This window comes from Euprymna scolopes, chromosome 3 (genome assembly GCF_053919585.1).
Source record: "Euprymna scolopes isolate OS-2025 chromosome 3, ASM5391958v1, whole genome shotgun sequence".
NCBI lineage: Eukaryota > Metazoa > Mollusca > Cephalopoda > Sepiida > Sepiolidae > Euprymna > Euprymna scolopes.
The window spans coordinates 52,690,266-52,705,485 of NC_136484.1; the positions used below are offsets into that span (position 1 = coordinate 52,690,266).

Below are 15,220 nucleotides of genomic sequence, written 5' to 3' on the forward strand. Positions count from 1 at the left end.
TTTCGATTCTAGCTGATGGTACCCAAGTCATTTTTTTTTTAAACTTTTGAAATCAGTACTACATATTAGGTACAATATAATATTCAATAGAGAATTGGCTCTGTAATAATAAATATGAAATCTGCATGAAATTTAAGTAAATTTAAGCATATTTTACGACTGTGCGATGCTGGGCGCCCCCTCCTTCATGCTAGTCAGTAATAAATCGTGAGCATTTACTAATAGGGAGTTATTTTCCATACACCATGTACTTATATTTAAACAAAAAAATAGGTTCATTTAAATTTTTGATTGGTTGTTTTGTTTTATAGCATATCAACCCTTTTCGTGTTATTTAATGCCAACCCCAATCATTTTGGTAAAAGTTTCAAGTATCTTCAAGTATTTTGTTTTTCAGACGAAATTTTTTTTTTTTTTTTTTTTTTTTTAGCTTTGCAAAGTGTGATTGAGTTTTGCAAAGTGAAAATAAAATAAAACAATAACGTCGATGCTTGGTGCATTTTAGGTCAGGAATCCAGTATCTTCAGACAGCCTGATCTGGTTGCAACAGTTTAAATTTTGATGGTATAGTTTGGAGAAGGAGTCTTTTTCTTTCGAATATTCTAGCCTTTAAAAAGTTTTGATTCAAAAGCGTGTGTCTGTTGGCTTCCTCATATCAAAACTACTATTGGGTCTTCATAAAATTTTTACCTGCAATATATCTTTAATTAAAGAAGTCGCCGTGAAATATTGGAAGACACCTAAATCTAGATTCGCGTCTACAGATGTTTATTTTGTGTAGCATAGATTCATTTGCACTATTTCAATCTTTCTTTACACATTAAATAAAAAAATAAGTTCTTTTAATTTTTGCTAATATAATAACATTTTTATGTTTTCGCTCTGACAAGGTCTCCATTTGCTGAGTACTTTTGTTTTGATAAATGATTTTGTTTGATGAGAGCAAATTAAAATTGTCTTTAATAAGCGATTTCATTCCAATAATTCCTGAGGTAGTCGGTGTAGCGATCATAGTTCTTGCGGAAAATCAGAGCTGTATCACGTACCTTCTTTGTGTAGTCATTGTAATATTTCAGGTATGTTTCGTAGGTGCGCCTGTAGAGCTCTGTCCCTTTCGACCTGATGTTGTTGATATAACGTGTGAAAGTCTCATGTGCTCTCTGGTAGGCCCTTCTGATCATCTGCTGCGTCCGCTCATATGCCTTCTGTGCATTCGCCCAGGCATCATTCCACACTCGACGAATTGCTGCTTGACTGGTGGCAGCTGGTTCCGCGATCTTTTCTGAAATCTTTCTCACGTTCTTCCAAACGTTTGACAAACGCCTGAGAGTCTTATGCAAAAGGATCTTTGTTTTCTTATATACTTTTGTGACCACCTTTTTGCCATATTCGACGGCCTTCTGTGCTGTCGTTACTACACGAATAATCACTGTTGGCTTTCCCGGGTATATAGTTTTCTTTTCTACGTGTGTTTGGTTTTGAACTTTGATCCTTAGTATTAAACCAGGACGACCCTTTGTCGTTGTTGGTGAGATTGTTGTTGTTGTCAGAGGTTCAGCTGATCTACAGACGACCATTTTCAACATTTCTTGGTTCTTTTGCAAGGTACTTATTTGCATAACTGATCCTCCGATTCGTTTTGGTTTAATCACAATAATAACACAAGTGGAATTGAACACGAATAAATGTTTCGGAATATTGGCATGCTGATGACGCAAGAAAATCGTTAGTGATTCCCGAACCCAGTGTATAACGGCCTCCTTTATCAGTAGCACGTAGCTATCACTGGGGACCATACCTGAAAGAATGCGACTCACCCAATTAATCGCTGTTTTCAGGTCTGTGGCGACACGTTTCACTGTTTGACTAACAGGGAAGACAAATTCTTTTTCATGTTTCAAAACCCAACAGACTCTTCGAGTTGTATCTGGGTTGTTAAACAGTTCCCTGGACGTGGTGTTCTCTTGTTTTTCTGCTGCATCTGTCGTATTTATAAATTTGGGTACTTTGTATGTGGGTCGTATCTTGACTAAGATACATATTTCTGGATTGATTGGCCGGGTCGTTGTAGTCAGGAAAGTCGACATTTGTAATTTTCTAGTTCTCAATCTCGTCGGTACTGACGGTGTTGCTTTATTTGATGTTGTTGAAATCCTGCTTGTTTTCATTTGGGTGTTTTTTAGAGATGTTATTATTAAAGATAGTGTTGTTTTTTGCTGTTTGTCCATCACTGTTGCTTCTGAAGAGTCGCTGTGCGTCTGATTAATTATAGCGGCAGTGGTTTTTCTTGTTTCTGTTGAACTTGTCAAACTCTTTCGACCCGTCCGATGCACCAACAATGATGCTGTATCAATGACAGCTTCAGTCATAGAAACGTCGATAGGTTTACGAGTTTGTTTTGTATGATAAACTGTAACCATCTCATCACCTTTCACTGTATGTCTATCAAAATCTGTCTTACTTGTCTCCGTAGGAAAAAACGTATTATTAACATTCTTTCCAGATGAGGATGGTGATGTAAATGGAAATTCAGGTGTCATCACAGAAACATTAAGCAATGTCTTGTTATTTACCGCGTCTGTTGTTAGCGGTTTTGCCGTGATAATTTCTTCCATCGTGTTCGTAATGTTATCTTCATTCATCAAAGAATTAGTTAATAGAGATATTGTACGCTGTGTTGAAGACATTCTAAAATCTGATGTGATTTGATTACCAGTAATTGGAGTCATTAAACTACTAGAAAATTGCCCTTCTTTCGTCTCTGGTGTATATCCGTTTGTCGAGTAGATATCTGATGTCACTTTACTGATATTCACTCTTGGATACATCTCTCCCGTTACTGACGTATGCAAGCTGCTATTAGGTGAGTCTACTATTGTATCTAATATAGATCTATTTGTTGAGAAGGTATCCAAGGCCACTTCTGCAGTACCATCACCTGAGTAGGTTTCTCTTGATATCGGTACATACAAGTTGCCAGAAAACAATTCTTCTGTTGACTCTGGTGTCGATCCATTTTCGTATAAGATATCTGAAACCACTTCTGCAATACCCTCTCCTGGCGATGGGTCTCTAGATGTAGGCACATGTAAATGGCTAGAAAACAAATCATCCATTGAATCTGGTGTGGATCTATTTTCAATTAAGATATCTGAAGTTACTCCTGTAATATCCTCATCTGGGGATGTTTCTCTTAATATTGTCACAGGAGAGATGCTCGAAGACAATGGTTCTGTTGGATCCGGTGTAAATTCATTTTTAAATAAGATATCTGTAGTCACATTTGTAATATCCTTCCACATGTCTGGGGCCGATTGATTTCCAAGTAAGATATCTGAGGTGATTTCTGCAAAATTCTTACCTGACATTTCTTCAGATATTGTTACAGGGGATCTGCTCAGAGACAATGTTTCTGTCATATTCGGTATAAATTCATTTTCAAGCAATATATCTGAAGTTACTTCTGTAATATCCTCAACCTGGGATATTTCTCTTAATATTGTTACAGGAGAGCTGCTTGAAGAAAACGTTTCTGTTGTAAATTTATTTTCAAGTGAGACATCTGTTGTCATTTCTTTAATATCCTCACCCTGGGATGTTTCACTTAATATTGTTAGAGGAGAGCTGCTCGAAGAAAACGGTTCTGTTGTATCTGTTGTAAATTTATTTTCAAGTAAGACATCTGTGGTTATTTCTGTAATATCATCACCCTGGGATGTTTCTCTTGATATTGTTACAGGGGAGCTGCTAGAAGACAACGTTTCTGTTGTAAATTTATTGTCAAGTAAGACATCTGTGGTTATTTCTGTAATATCCTCACCCTGGGATGTTTCTCTTGATATTGTTACAGGGGAGCTGCTTGAAGACAACGTTTCTGTTGTAAATTTATTTTCAAGTAAGACATCTGTGGTTATTTCTGTAATATCCTCACCCTGGGATGTTTCTCTTGATATTGTTACAGGGGAGCTGCTTGAAGACAACGTTTCTGTTGTAAATTTATTTTCAAGTAAGACGTCTGTGGTTATTTCTGTAATATCCTCACCCTGGGATGTTTCTCTTAATATTGTTACAGGGGAGCTGCTAGAAGACAACGTTTCTGTTGTAAATTTATTGTCAAGTAAGACATCTGTGGTTATTTCTGTAATATCCTCACCCTGGGATGTTTCTCTTGATATTGTTACAGGGGAGCTGCTAGAAGACAACGTTTCTGTTGTAAATTTATTTTCAAGTAAGACATCTGTGGTTATTTCTGTAATATCCTCACCCTGGGATGTTTCTCTTGATATTGTTACAGGGGAGCTGCTAGAAGACAACGTTTCTGTTGTAAATTTATTTTCAAGTAAGACATCTGTGGTTATTTCTGTAATATCCTCACCCTGGGATGTTTCTCTTGATATTGTTACAGGGGAGCTGCTAGAAGACAACGTTTCTGTTGTAAATTTATTGTCAAGTAAGACATCTGTGGTTATTTCTGTAATATCCTCACCCTGGGATGTTTCTATTAATATTGTTACAGGAGAGCTGCTAGAAGACAACGTTTCTGTTGTAAATTTATTTTCAAGTAAGACATCTGTGGTTATTTCTGTAATATCCTCACCCTGGGATGTTTCTCTTGATATTGTTACAGGGGAGCTGCTAGAAGACGACGTTTCTGTTGTAAATTTATTTTCAAGTAAGACATCTGTGGTTATTTCTGTAATATCCTCACCCTGGGATGTTTCTCTTGATATTGTTACAGGGGAGCTGCTAGAAGACAACGTTTCTGTTGTAAATTTATTTTCAAGTAAGACATCTGTGGTTATTTCTGTAATATCCTCACCCTGGGATGTTTCTCTTGATATTGTTACAGGGGAGCTGCTAGAAGACGACGTTTCTGTTGTAAATTTATTTTCAAGTAAGACATCTGTGGTTATTTCTGTAATATCCTCACCCTGGGATGTTTCTCTTGATATTGTTACAGGGGAGCTGCTAGAAGACAACGTTTCTGTTGTAAATTTATTTTCAAGTAAGACATCTGTGGTTATTTCTGTAATATCCTCACCCTGGGATGTTTCTCTTGATATTGTTACAGGGGAGCTGCTAGAAGACAACGTTTCTGTTGTAAATTTATTTTCAAGTAAGACATCTGTGGTTATTTCTGTAATATCCTCACCCTGGGATGTTTCTCTTGATATTGTTACAGGGGAGCTGCTAGAAGACAACGTTTCTGTTGTAAATTTATTTTCAAGTAAGACGTCTGTGGTTATTTCTGTAATATCCTCGCTCTGGGATGTTTCTCTTAATATTGTTAGAGGAGAGCTGCTTGAAGACAACGTTTCTGTTGTAAATTTATTGTCAAGTAAGACATCTGTGGTTATTTCTGTAATATCCTCACCCTGGGATGTTTCTCTTGATATTGTTACAGGGGAGCTGCTAGAAGACAACGTTTCTGTTGTAAATTTATTGTCAAGTAAGACATCTGTGGTTATTTCTGTAATATCCTCACCCTGGGATGTTTCTCTTGATATTGTTACAGGGGAGCTGCTAGAAGACAACGTTTCTGTTGTAAATTTATTTTCAAGTAAGACATCTGTGGTTATTTCTGTAATATCCTCACCCTGGAATGTTTCTCTTGATATTGTTACAGGGGAGCTGCTAGAAGACAACGTTTCTGTTGTAAATTTATTTTCAAGTAAGACGTCTGTGGTCATTTCTGTAATATCCTCGCCCTGGGATGTTTCTCTTGATATTGTTACAGGAGAGCTGCTTGAAGACAACGTTTCTGTTGTAAATTTATTTTCAAGTAAGACGTCTGTAGTCACTTCTGTAATATCCTTACCCTGGGATGTTTCTATTAATATTGTTACAGGAGAGCTGCTAGAAGACAACGTTTCTGTTGCATCCGTTTTAAATTTATTTTCAAGTAAGTCATCTATGGTCACTTCTGTAATATCTCTGCCTGCTGACGTTTCTCCTGATACTGGCACAGGGGAGCTGCTAGAAACCATATTTGTTGTAGTACGACTTGTCAGTAAGATGTTTGTCATCACTTCTGGTGTGATATCCTCTGCCATATACGTTTCACATCGGGGGCCTTTCAATTTAGATAAAAATTAAAAAAAACAAAAAAAAAACAAAAGATAATGATAATTGATTAAAATCTTTAAAGAATATCTAAGAAAATTAATCACGTTTTGAAAATAAAATTAAAATATAGAAATAAAATATTAAAATAAATTTTAAAATAAAATATTAAAACAAAATATTAAAATAAAATTTTGAAATAAAATAGAAAATTAAAATATAAAAACAAAAAATTAAATTATAATGTTAAAATAAAATATTAAAATAAAGTCGATAAAATGCTTTTTCCTTATTACTCGTTATTTTGAAACGTTATTTTGAAACGTTAGCCTTTTTAATAATTGTGTTATAAAATAGTTATTTGCGTTTCAGTTAAATTAAATGTAAAAGTTACTTTTTTATTTCCACAAGAACTAAATATCTATATTATATTTCTCTTTGTCTGTCTGCCTGTCTGTCTGTCTGTTTGTCTATTTATCCATTTCATTTTTCTCAGAAACTACTGGATCGATTGTGCTAAAATTTTGTATAAACCTTTGTTATGATACAGTGCAGCGAACTAAATATTATGGTATCTGTTTAATGTACCGTTAGGGATTAATAGAGATTAATACAGATTAGTATTTAAATTCCACTTTTTCTAGGAAACTACAGAGACAATTGTGCTGAAAATTTGTATGGATCTTTATTATGATAAAGTGCAGAGAACTAACTATTATAGTATCCGTTCAAGGCACAGTTAGATATTTAAAGAGATTAAAAGGATTAGTATTTATTTAAAAAAAAAATGAACACTGATTTAACCATATTTAATCATCAATTTGGAATAAAGCACTCATTTTAAGTCAACAGTCTATAACTTTTTGTCCATCTTTAATGGGCTAAAAAATTTAGCAGATTTATATTTTTCTAATAAGTATATATAAATTACTTGTAGAAATAAATGTAAGGATTGTTTTTTTAATTTACGTATATATATATATATATATTTTTTTTTCCCCCAGTCAATAAAAAAAAAAGAAAAACAAATTCGCCCACTTAACTTGTAACAAATTACCACGTGACTAGGAAAAAAAATATATATATATATAAGTAAATTAAAAAAACAATCCCTACATTTATTTCTACAGTATGCCTGAGGATGATAGAAGTACTTCTGTCGAAAGCACTCGCGATTATGGATCCAACATATACAATTTCGAGAAAAAAACAAAAAGGACTATTCGGAGATTGGAGAAGATAAAAAGGAAAATTGTAAAACAGAATAATTCCATGCTATTCAATAATATTTGTCTAAATGAGAAAATGCTGCCTAAATATACACAATAAATTATTTGCTGGATTCACTTAGTGTTGCTTTTTTTTATGAGGGATTACCACTTATCAATGTCTAAAGGTCACTCAAGGATAAAGGTTAATAAATGTTTTATATATATATATATATATATATATATATATATATATATATATATATATATATATAAATGTATATATATATATAAACATCTAAAAAATAAATGTTTAAATTTCAACAATATTTCTCGTGGTTAACGATGGCTGAATAGATTTGATCCTTGCTAATGGAGTCAGAAATTTGCTTTGTTACCAAGTTCGAACCTTGTGACGGGACCATTTGAAGGAGCGATGTTGCTTCCCATTGGGGAGATTGAGACCCCCCCCCTAAACCCTGAGGGAGGCGAGTAAATATGCTGAGATTTTCTGTTGAATGTTAATTGAATCCCAGACAGCGGCGTGTGACCTATCAAAAGTGATGAGCATTGTACTCGAAGAAAAACAGACATAAATTTTATTGTTTAAAAAACCCAATGACAGGAAACGTCAGAATAATATAGAAACGAGATTTGTACTTGTTGGCCTGGAGAACACTTGTTGAGACTATGGCTTTCTGAATCACAGGATTTGACTCCTGAGGTCGTGTGAAAGGAGTTCATTTTTTGTTCCAGGTTTTGAAAACTGTGGACGGATTGCAGAAGTGCACACACACAAACTGGCTGGAAATTCCCCTCTTGACATGCTGAATTTTGGTTGGGTCTGGCAAATCGCCAGACCCAACCTGTCTCTGAATATTTAAGCAAGCACCCAGACTGTTTGGGGTAGATTGAAGCCAATTCTCAAGAAAGAAACCCACTCCCAGAACGCACAAGACCCCCCCCCTGACCGCCATCCAGTGGACCGAGAATAGATTTGTGAGACTTAAAATGTTTTGGCGAACTGAACGATGTACATATGTAAAAAAATCTGTAACTTTTGTGAAATTAACTTTTCGTAGTTAGAAACCCTGAGTTGTCTGTCTTTCTTTACGCAACATGCATGTGAAGCTTTATTCTTGCTTTTCAGCAGAAATCAACACAGAGCTTAGTATTTTTATGAAGGTCTCCCGGAAGAAGACGATCACAAGCCACAGTTTCCGATGAGGTTAGAGGTCAGTTGCTGACCTGAGCACGGGAGCCTGTCACATCTATCGACTGATGTTAATTGTGACATCCTGCACTGATGATTCTCAAAAGGATGAAACACTATTGTCTGTAGGTATTTAATAATTATTATAGTAAATAATTATGTCAGTCCCTTTAAGACTGATAGACGCTAAAAAAAAACATTTAAAAGTAAATGTTTAAATTTTAACAATATTTCTTGCGGTTAATGGTGGCCGAATGGATTTGGTTCTTGCAAATGGAGTCAGAAATGGCTTCGTTGCTGGGTTTGAATCTATCGACCGGTGTAAATCGTGACATCCAGCACTGATGATTCCTGAAAGATGAAACACTAGTGTCAGTAGGTATTTATCAATTATTATAGTAAATAATTATATATATATATATATATATATATATATATATATATATATATATATATATATAATTATTTACTATAATAATTATTAAATACTTACTGACACTAGTGTTTCATCCTTTCAGGAATCATCAGTGTAGGAAGTAAAGATTACCACCAGTTGAGGGATTGGAACTCAGCTACAAATTCATCTCTGACAAGGAACATATTCTATCTAAAACGCTATCTAAAAATTATCTGAAAAAAATTATTCACTGAATTAGCGTTAAACAAGCATAATATGGCTATAAAAAAGTTCAGAAAGCACGTAAACCGGAAATTGATTGATATTATACTGATACTAAAAGAAAAACAAAGCCGTGCCAATAATTTTGAACAAGGGTTTTTTGCAATTATGTTTGTTGTTCCTTTGTTATTTATTTTTTCTAAAATCCGATTGCTGCATCGGAAAGGCCAGTTAAAAATACATAATATACTTTGTTATTTTCTTTAATTTAATCCCTTTTTTAGAATTTATTAGACAAAATTTAACTTTTATTTTACCGTGCCAATAAATATGATCATCACTGTATATATATATATATATATATACTATCAGACCGCTCAGCATTGCCCAGTCATAAAATATACTTATGATATTTTTATTAATGCAGATTTCATATTTATTATTATATTGTATTGTACCCAATATACAGTAGCGTCCAAAACTAAGGGACAAAATTTTAAAACCTAATATTTGTTAGAAATAACAACTGTGAAAAGCTGAAATTTTGACAACTGGTAATCGTTATCACCCATAATAACATACTAAAATTTGAATCATTTGCAAAGGATAGAAAAAGAATTATAGCAATTATTTGTTTATTTTCAAAATAGTAAGTGACAAAAGTAAGGGACAAAATTAAGGAAAACAATGTAAACAGCCAAAAAACAATAAAAAACAATAAAAATACATGTACAATCAATATTTAGTAAATGAGCCCTTGCTCTCAATGACAGCTACACATCTTCGACTACAAGAACGAATCAGTTCTTGACAATCCTCAATACTAATTTTAGACCATTCTTCTTAAAGTTTCACCCACAAATCCTCCGTTTTATTGGGATTTCTTTCCATAACTTTCTCTCCTAATGTCTTCCAAAGATTTTCTATTGGATTTAAGTCAGGACGTTGCGGTGGCCAATCCATAATTTTGAAATCTTGCTCGCTAAGGTAACTCATTACCACCTTTGTCTTGTGACATGGGGCATTATCTTGCATAAAGGCAGCCCTATCGAAACCTGAATTCTGTATGATTGGCACAACATGATCTTGAACAATGTTTTTATAGATCTGCGTGTTTACACGAGTTTGTAACCGGACAAGAGGCGTTGTACCTTGGCTAGAAAACAGTTTGTCAGTTTTCTTAATACACTTTCTCACTTTCTCTGAAATCTCTCTAATGGTGTGCTTTTTCTTGTGTAGCTTCACAATAGCTTGTCTCACAGAGTAATCAAGTTATTGGGGTTTCACCATGGTGCTGGCTGATGCAACATTTACAAATGACTAAGTAAGACTTATTCTTTAGAGATAATCAAAAAATTTGAATATAGCATACTGTTGACATTGTTTTTGCTACTGTATAGTAATGATTTAAAAAGTGTAAAAATAAATTACTTGTGCACTACCACCAAGAATCGAAACCAAAATGTTTACATTATAATTTACTTTTTCTTTTGATGTCAATGCCTGAGTTATGAAGACATGTTTGCTGCAAGGCTAAAAATTAAAACATATACCAATAGCTATATTACGTTACGCATGCATATTCGTAATGCTATCGTTCGATCTTCTCATGGCTGACTCCATTTCTTTAATTTTCACACTTTTGCCCCGATTTTACCAAGCTAAAACCCAAAGATAAAGTTTTATATGAGTTTGAATACCCCATATATTAAGTTTTATGTCTGTAGACCAAAAACTGACAGAGGAGTTTGGTAGGCAAAATTTAAAAAAATGTATATATATGCATACATAAATATATATAGAAAGGGGTTTATGTTTACTATAACCTTTCTATGTAAATATTACGCAAGTATAAATCATGTAGAATATCTGCAGGAATATAATTACACGTAATTGCTAGCGAATGCAATTCCACGAAAGAAAGTTATATTTTCTTTTTAAATAAATAGAAAAAAGAGTTTTTAATATGAATATTGATACAAAAAAAAAAAAAAAAAATTATAGGAGCATATATATATATATATATATATATATATATTTAGTAATGTGATTGATAATTTAAAATTCAAATTAGAATTAAAAATTAAAAATCTGTTTCATAAGAAGGAGCAACAACAAAGTCAATAATTTTTACGATCGTTTCGAAAATGATGTTTTTATTGTGATAGACATTAAGCCACGGACAATAATTTTGACATATAGTTTTTTTTTAAACAAAGTCTCCTCATCAGCAAAAGTATTGGGTGGGTTTTTTTATATGTAAAAGACACCATAAATAAACCTAGCAATTTTTAAGTAAGGCAGATGTATCTTTTAATTGTTCGCCTTTTGAAAACCGTAATTATCGTCAAAGCATTCATTTGGATGTTAATTGTAGCTTATAAATGTACGAAATTATATATATATATATATATATATATATATATATATATATATATATATATATATATATATATATATATATAAAAGTGAACGTGTCTGTCTGTCTGTCTGTCTGTGTACATTTCCCTACGCAATAACTCTGTCAATTTTTAGTCTATAGACTCGAAATTTGAAATACCGGGTACTGAGATTTGGGAAAATCGATGTGACGGGTGTCAGCCAGAAATTTGGCTGTTAAGGGGTCAAATTTCAACGATTTGACCTTTAAGAACTCTACCAAACTCCTCCGACAATTTTGGGTCTAGACACTTGAAATGTTAGATATAGGTTCCTTGAACCTGGATCTAACTTAATAAAGTGATTTGAGCCCGAAACTATAAATTTTAAGGGGTCATAATAGGGGTCAAAGTTTTAAAAAATTAACCATTTTTTTTGTTTTTTTGCTTTTTTAGCACAGCATACACCTCCAAACACCCGAGCAACGCCGGGCACCCCTGCTAGTATATATATATATATATATATATATATATATATATATATATATATATATATATATATATATATATATATATATATATAAATAAGATTTTGCATTTTACATTGGAAACAAATACTATTCTGGGGGCAGACAGTGAGTGCAAATTAATGTGTAAATACATGCTATATGTTTAGGAAAGCATGGTCTTCGTGTGACAACTGATTGCTGTGAAAACAGGTAGCAGCAATAATTATTGTTATGACATATTGACTTTCGATTGGACAAAAACTCACATAAGCAGTTTAAACCAATTAAAATGCAGGAAATATACACTTTGAATTCTTGTGCATACTATAAAAACTAAAAGCACACACTTTTCTGTTTCCTTCCTCCTTATCTTTTAGAGATAACACGTGTGTGTATCACAATCCAGCCTGGGTTCCTTTGGGGGCCGAAAGAGTTCTTCTCCGCTCCTCTGCACTAGCACATCATGACGAGAGACGTTCACAAACTAAAGTATGACCAGTGAACCATACACATGCTGCTCAATGAACACACATATACGCAAATTAGACACACATTCTCTTACTAAGAAAATAAATGGCATGATTATACATGCACATATATTTATGCCTATTTATTTACACACACGTAAATGCACACGACACCAGCCAAAATGAACAGTTATTCTCAATTTCTTCTTTTACGCTAAATCACTTATTTTTCTGGAACGTTCTTTAAAGTGTTAACAAACTTTCATTGTCATTGTGGAATAAAATTAATAAATCTAGTAAAAATGGATTTTGTCATTCTTTTAATGGTACCCAATCTGCTACAGTGCATCATCATGCTGAACCAATTCCTTTCACTCACAACCGTTTGCTGAAAATACACATTCGCTATGGAGATCACTCGATGCTGGAAAGCCTTCTACTCTAATAGCTTCTTTCCTCGAACTGCAAAATTTTGGAATTCCCTTCCTGATTTCTGCTTCCTGCTTCCTGCTTCTCTGACTGTACTGACATGCATAAGTTTAAATGTAATGTTAACTAACATCTCGCTCAACTCCTTACATAGTTCCCTGTAGACAAGGTCTCAAGTAGTAGCACCTTACTTCCAAGTGGCAATATGTTTTGTTTGGACAGAATAAGAGTAAAAAAAAAAAAAATAATAACAATAAATAAATTAAAAAAAAAAAGAAATATTGAAAATTAAATACCAGTATTTTGTGGTTCACAAATACACACGAAGTCACTTCCGTTTCCTGTCCATTTGCAATGTCCTCCATTTTCGCACGGTGAACTTTCACATGGATCAACAAGGCGTGTATCTAACTCACAATATTTTCCTTCAAAATGTTCACGGCAACGGCAGATGAAATGTCCGATACCGTCGATGCAATATCCCTGTAACAACAATGAAGGTATTACTTAAAAAAAAAAACCCCATCAATTTCGCTTTTTTATATAGTACTAGACTACCCGTGACCCGTTGGGTCAGTATGTTATATTAGCTATGGAATTAATGTATGAGCATGACACTTGTGACGCAAAGAAAATAGTTTTTTGTGACATAACAGAAGCATTTCTATGAAAGTATATTAAAATGAAATGATAGATTTCTATGAGCCGTTCCGTTTATAATTGTTTATTTTTGAAAAAAAAAAAAGCAAAAACTTACAGCCATTGAATTATAAGTAGTTTGTCATACTTATAGGCAAATGTGCACTGAACAGATACCATATCACGTAAAGTTAAATTCAAATTTTGATATATCTTTTAATTTAAACACAAAAAAAAAGCAATTAAGACGCTGAAAACGTACACAGTAAAATAATACGTTTTATTGTCACGTTCATTATTTATTTGTAATGCAAATTAAAAAAAACATATTTTCGAGGTTATTTATTTGTGTTGGCAGTGTAGAAGAAAATGTATGAATGTTTTTAAGAAAGGTGTATTAAAAAACGAAGAATAAATTAAAAAATAAAAGAAAGGTGGTGGGTGAATCGCCGTTGTAAAATGCTCTTATGGTTGTCACTGGGTTAAAGTAGATTTATTTGTAAGAAAATTGCATTAAAATAACTTAAACATAATACGGAAATGAACAATGTAAAAAAAATGCCAAAAGTATTAACAATTGTTTATTCGGATAATTTAAACACGAAAAAAGAACAATTGGGATGCTGAAAACGTACGTAGTAAAACAATACGTTTTATTGTCATGTTGATTATTTGTTTATGTATGCATGCGCAACTGGAAGTCATAAACCGTATGTTGGTTACAATACCTGTTACAGTCATTTGAGTTTTATAATTATATAAATTATAATATCACCTACTCTTCCCACACACTCATTTGCGCTTACATACACTATAGGGCACTCAGTTGAAATTATCTCCCTTTTTTGCCACTGTGGGTGACACTGAGATCCAAACTATAAAAACCGAGATTCTCTTTTATCCCCCTTATCTCACTCGATACACATGTACTTACGGATTATTCAATGTTATTCAATAAATTTGTTTAGTTTTTGTGGTTGCTTTCTGAACTGTTTCCTAATGAAGAAGTTTATAATGATAAGCTCAATAAATAGATAAAACTCAGTTGTTGAATATATTTATATTTATAGCATACATGATAATCACGTTGACACATTGATTCCCGTTAGATCACCGAAGTTAAACAATGTTGAGCCTGGTCATTACTAAAATGGGTGACCATTTGGGAATTCCAGGTGCTGTATGTGCTCTCTGCTCATTCCACATTGTTTCCAGTCATTCCGGACTCTCCTTGCTACTGGGCTCAAGCAGTGCCGATTCAGGGGAGGTGTGGTTGGAGATTGTGCAACTCTTTCTTCATAATTACATGTGCAGCTATCCTTACAGGGGGTATCCATTGTTTCTTGAGACTGAATGAGGGCATTGATAGCATACATCAATTTTCTTAGCAGTTTGTTTAAGCTGAGGATGGAGTATCTACCGAACGTCAGACATTCCAACCGAGACATCTTTTTAAGATTCTAAATGCATTTTTAAGATTCTAAATGCAATTGTCTATATCGTTTTTGCACTTAGTTCATCCGGTATGTTTACCAGCTAGATTTTGAAATTATTTTTCATGAGTTCAGTTGCTCCTATAATTACTGGAATGATCGAGATCTTCCTCAGATTCCAGTTTCTTTTTTTCTTGTTTTTTTTTCATGCTGTACATAAGACGTTGGTACTTTGTTATCTTACCCCCCCCCCTTTAGTTCT

General features: G+C 33.5%; 1 protein-coding gene across 3 annotated transcripts in view; it reads right to left on the reverse strand.

The window, feature by feature from the left end:
- Positions 1 to 409: 409 nt before the first annotated feature.
- The window catches only part of LOC145255248 (uncharacterized), an 87,392-nt gene continuing 72,581 nt past the window's right edge, over positions 410 to 15,220 (reverse strand). For all 3 annotated transcript variants that reach the window (XM_080113937.1, XM_080113938.1, XM_080113940.1), the window contains 2 exons: positions 13,183 to 13,369; positions 410 to 6,073 (listed from right to left, as the gene is read on the reverse strand). In XM_080113937.1, the coding sequence (XP_079970063.1) occupies positions 960 to 6,073; positions 13,183 to 13,369 (5,301 nt within the window). In that variant the 3' untranslated portion in view covers positions 410 to 959. The remainder of the gene's footprint in view (positions 6,074 to 13,182; positions 13,370 to 15,220) is intronic.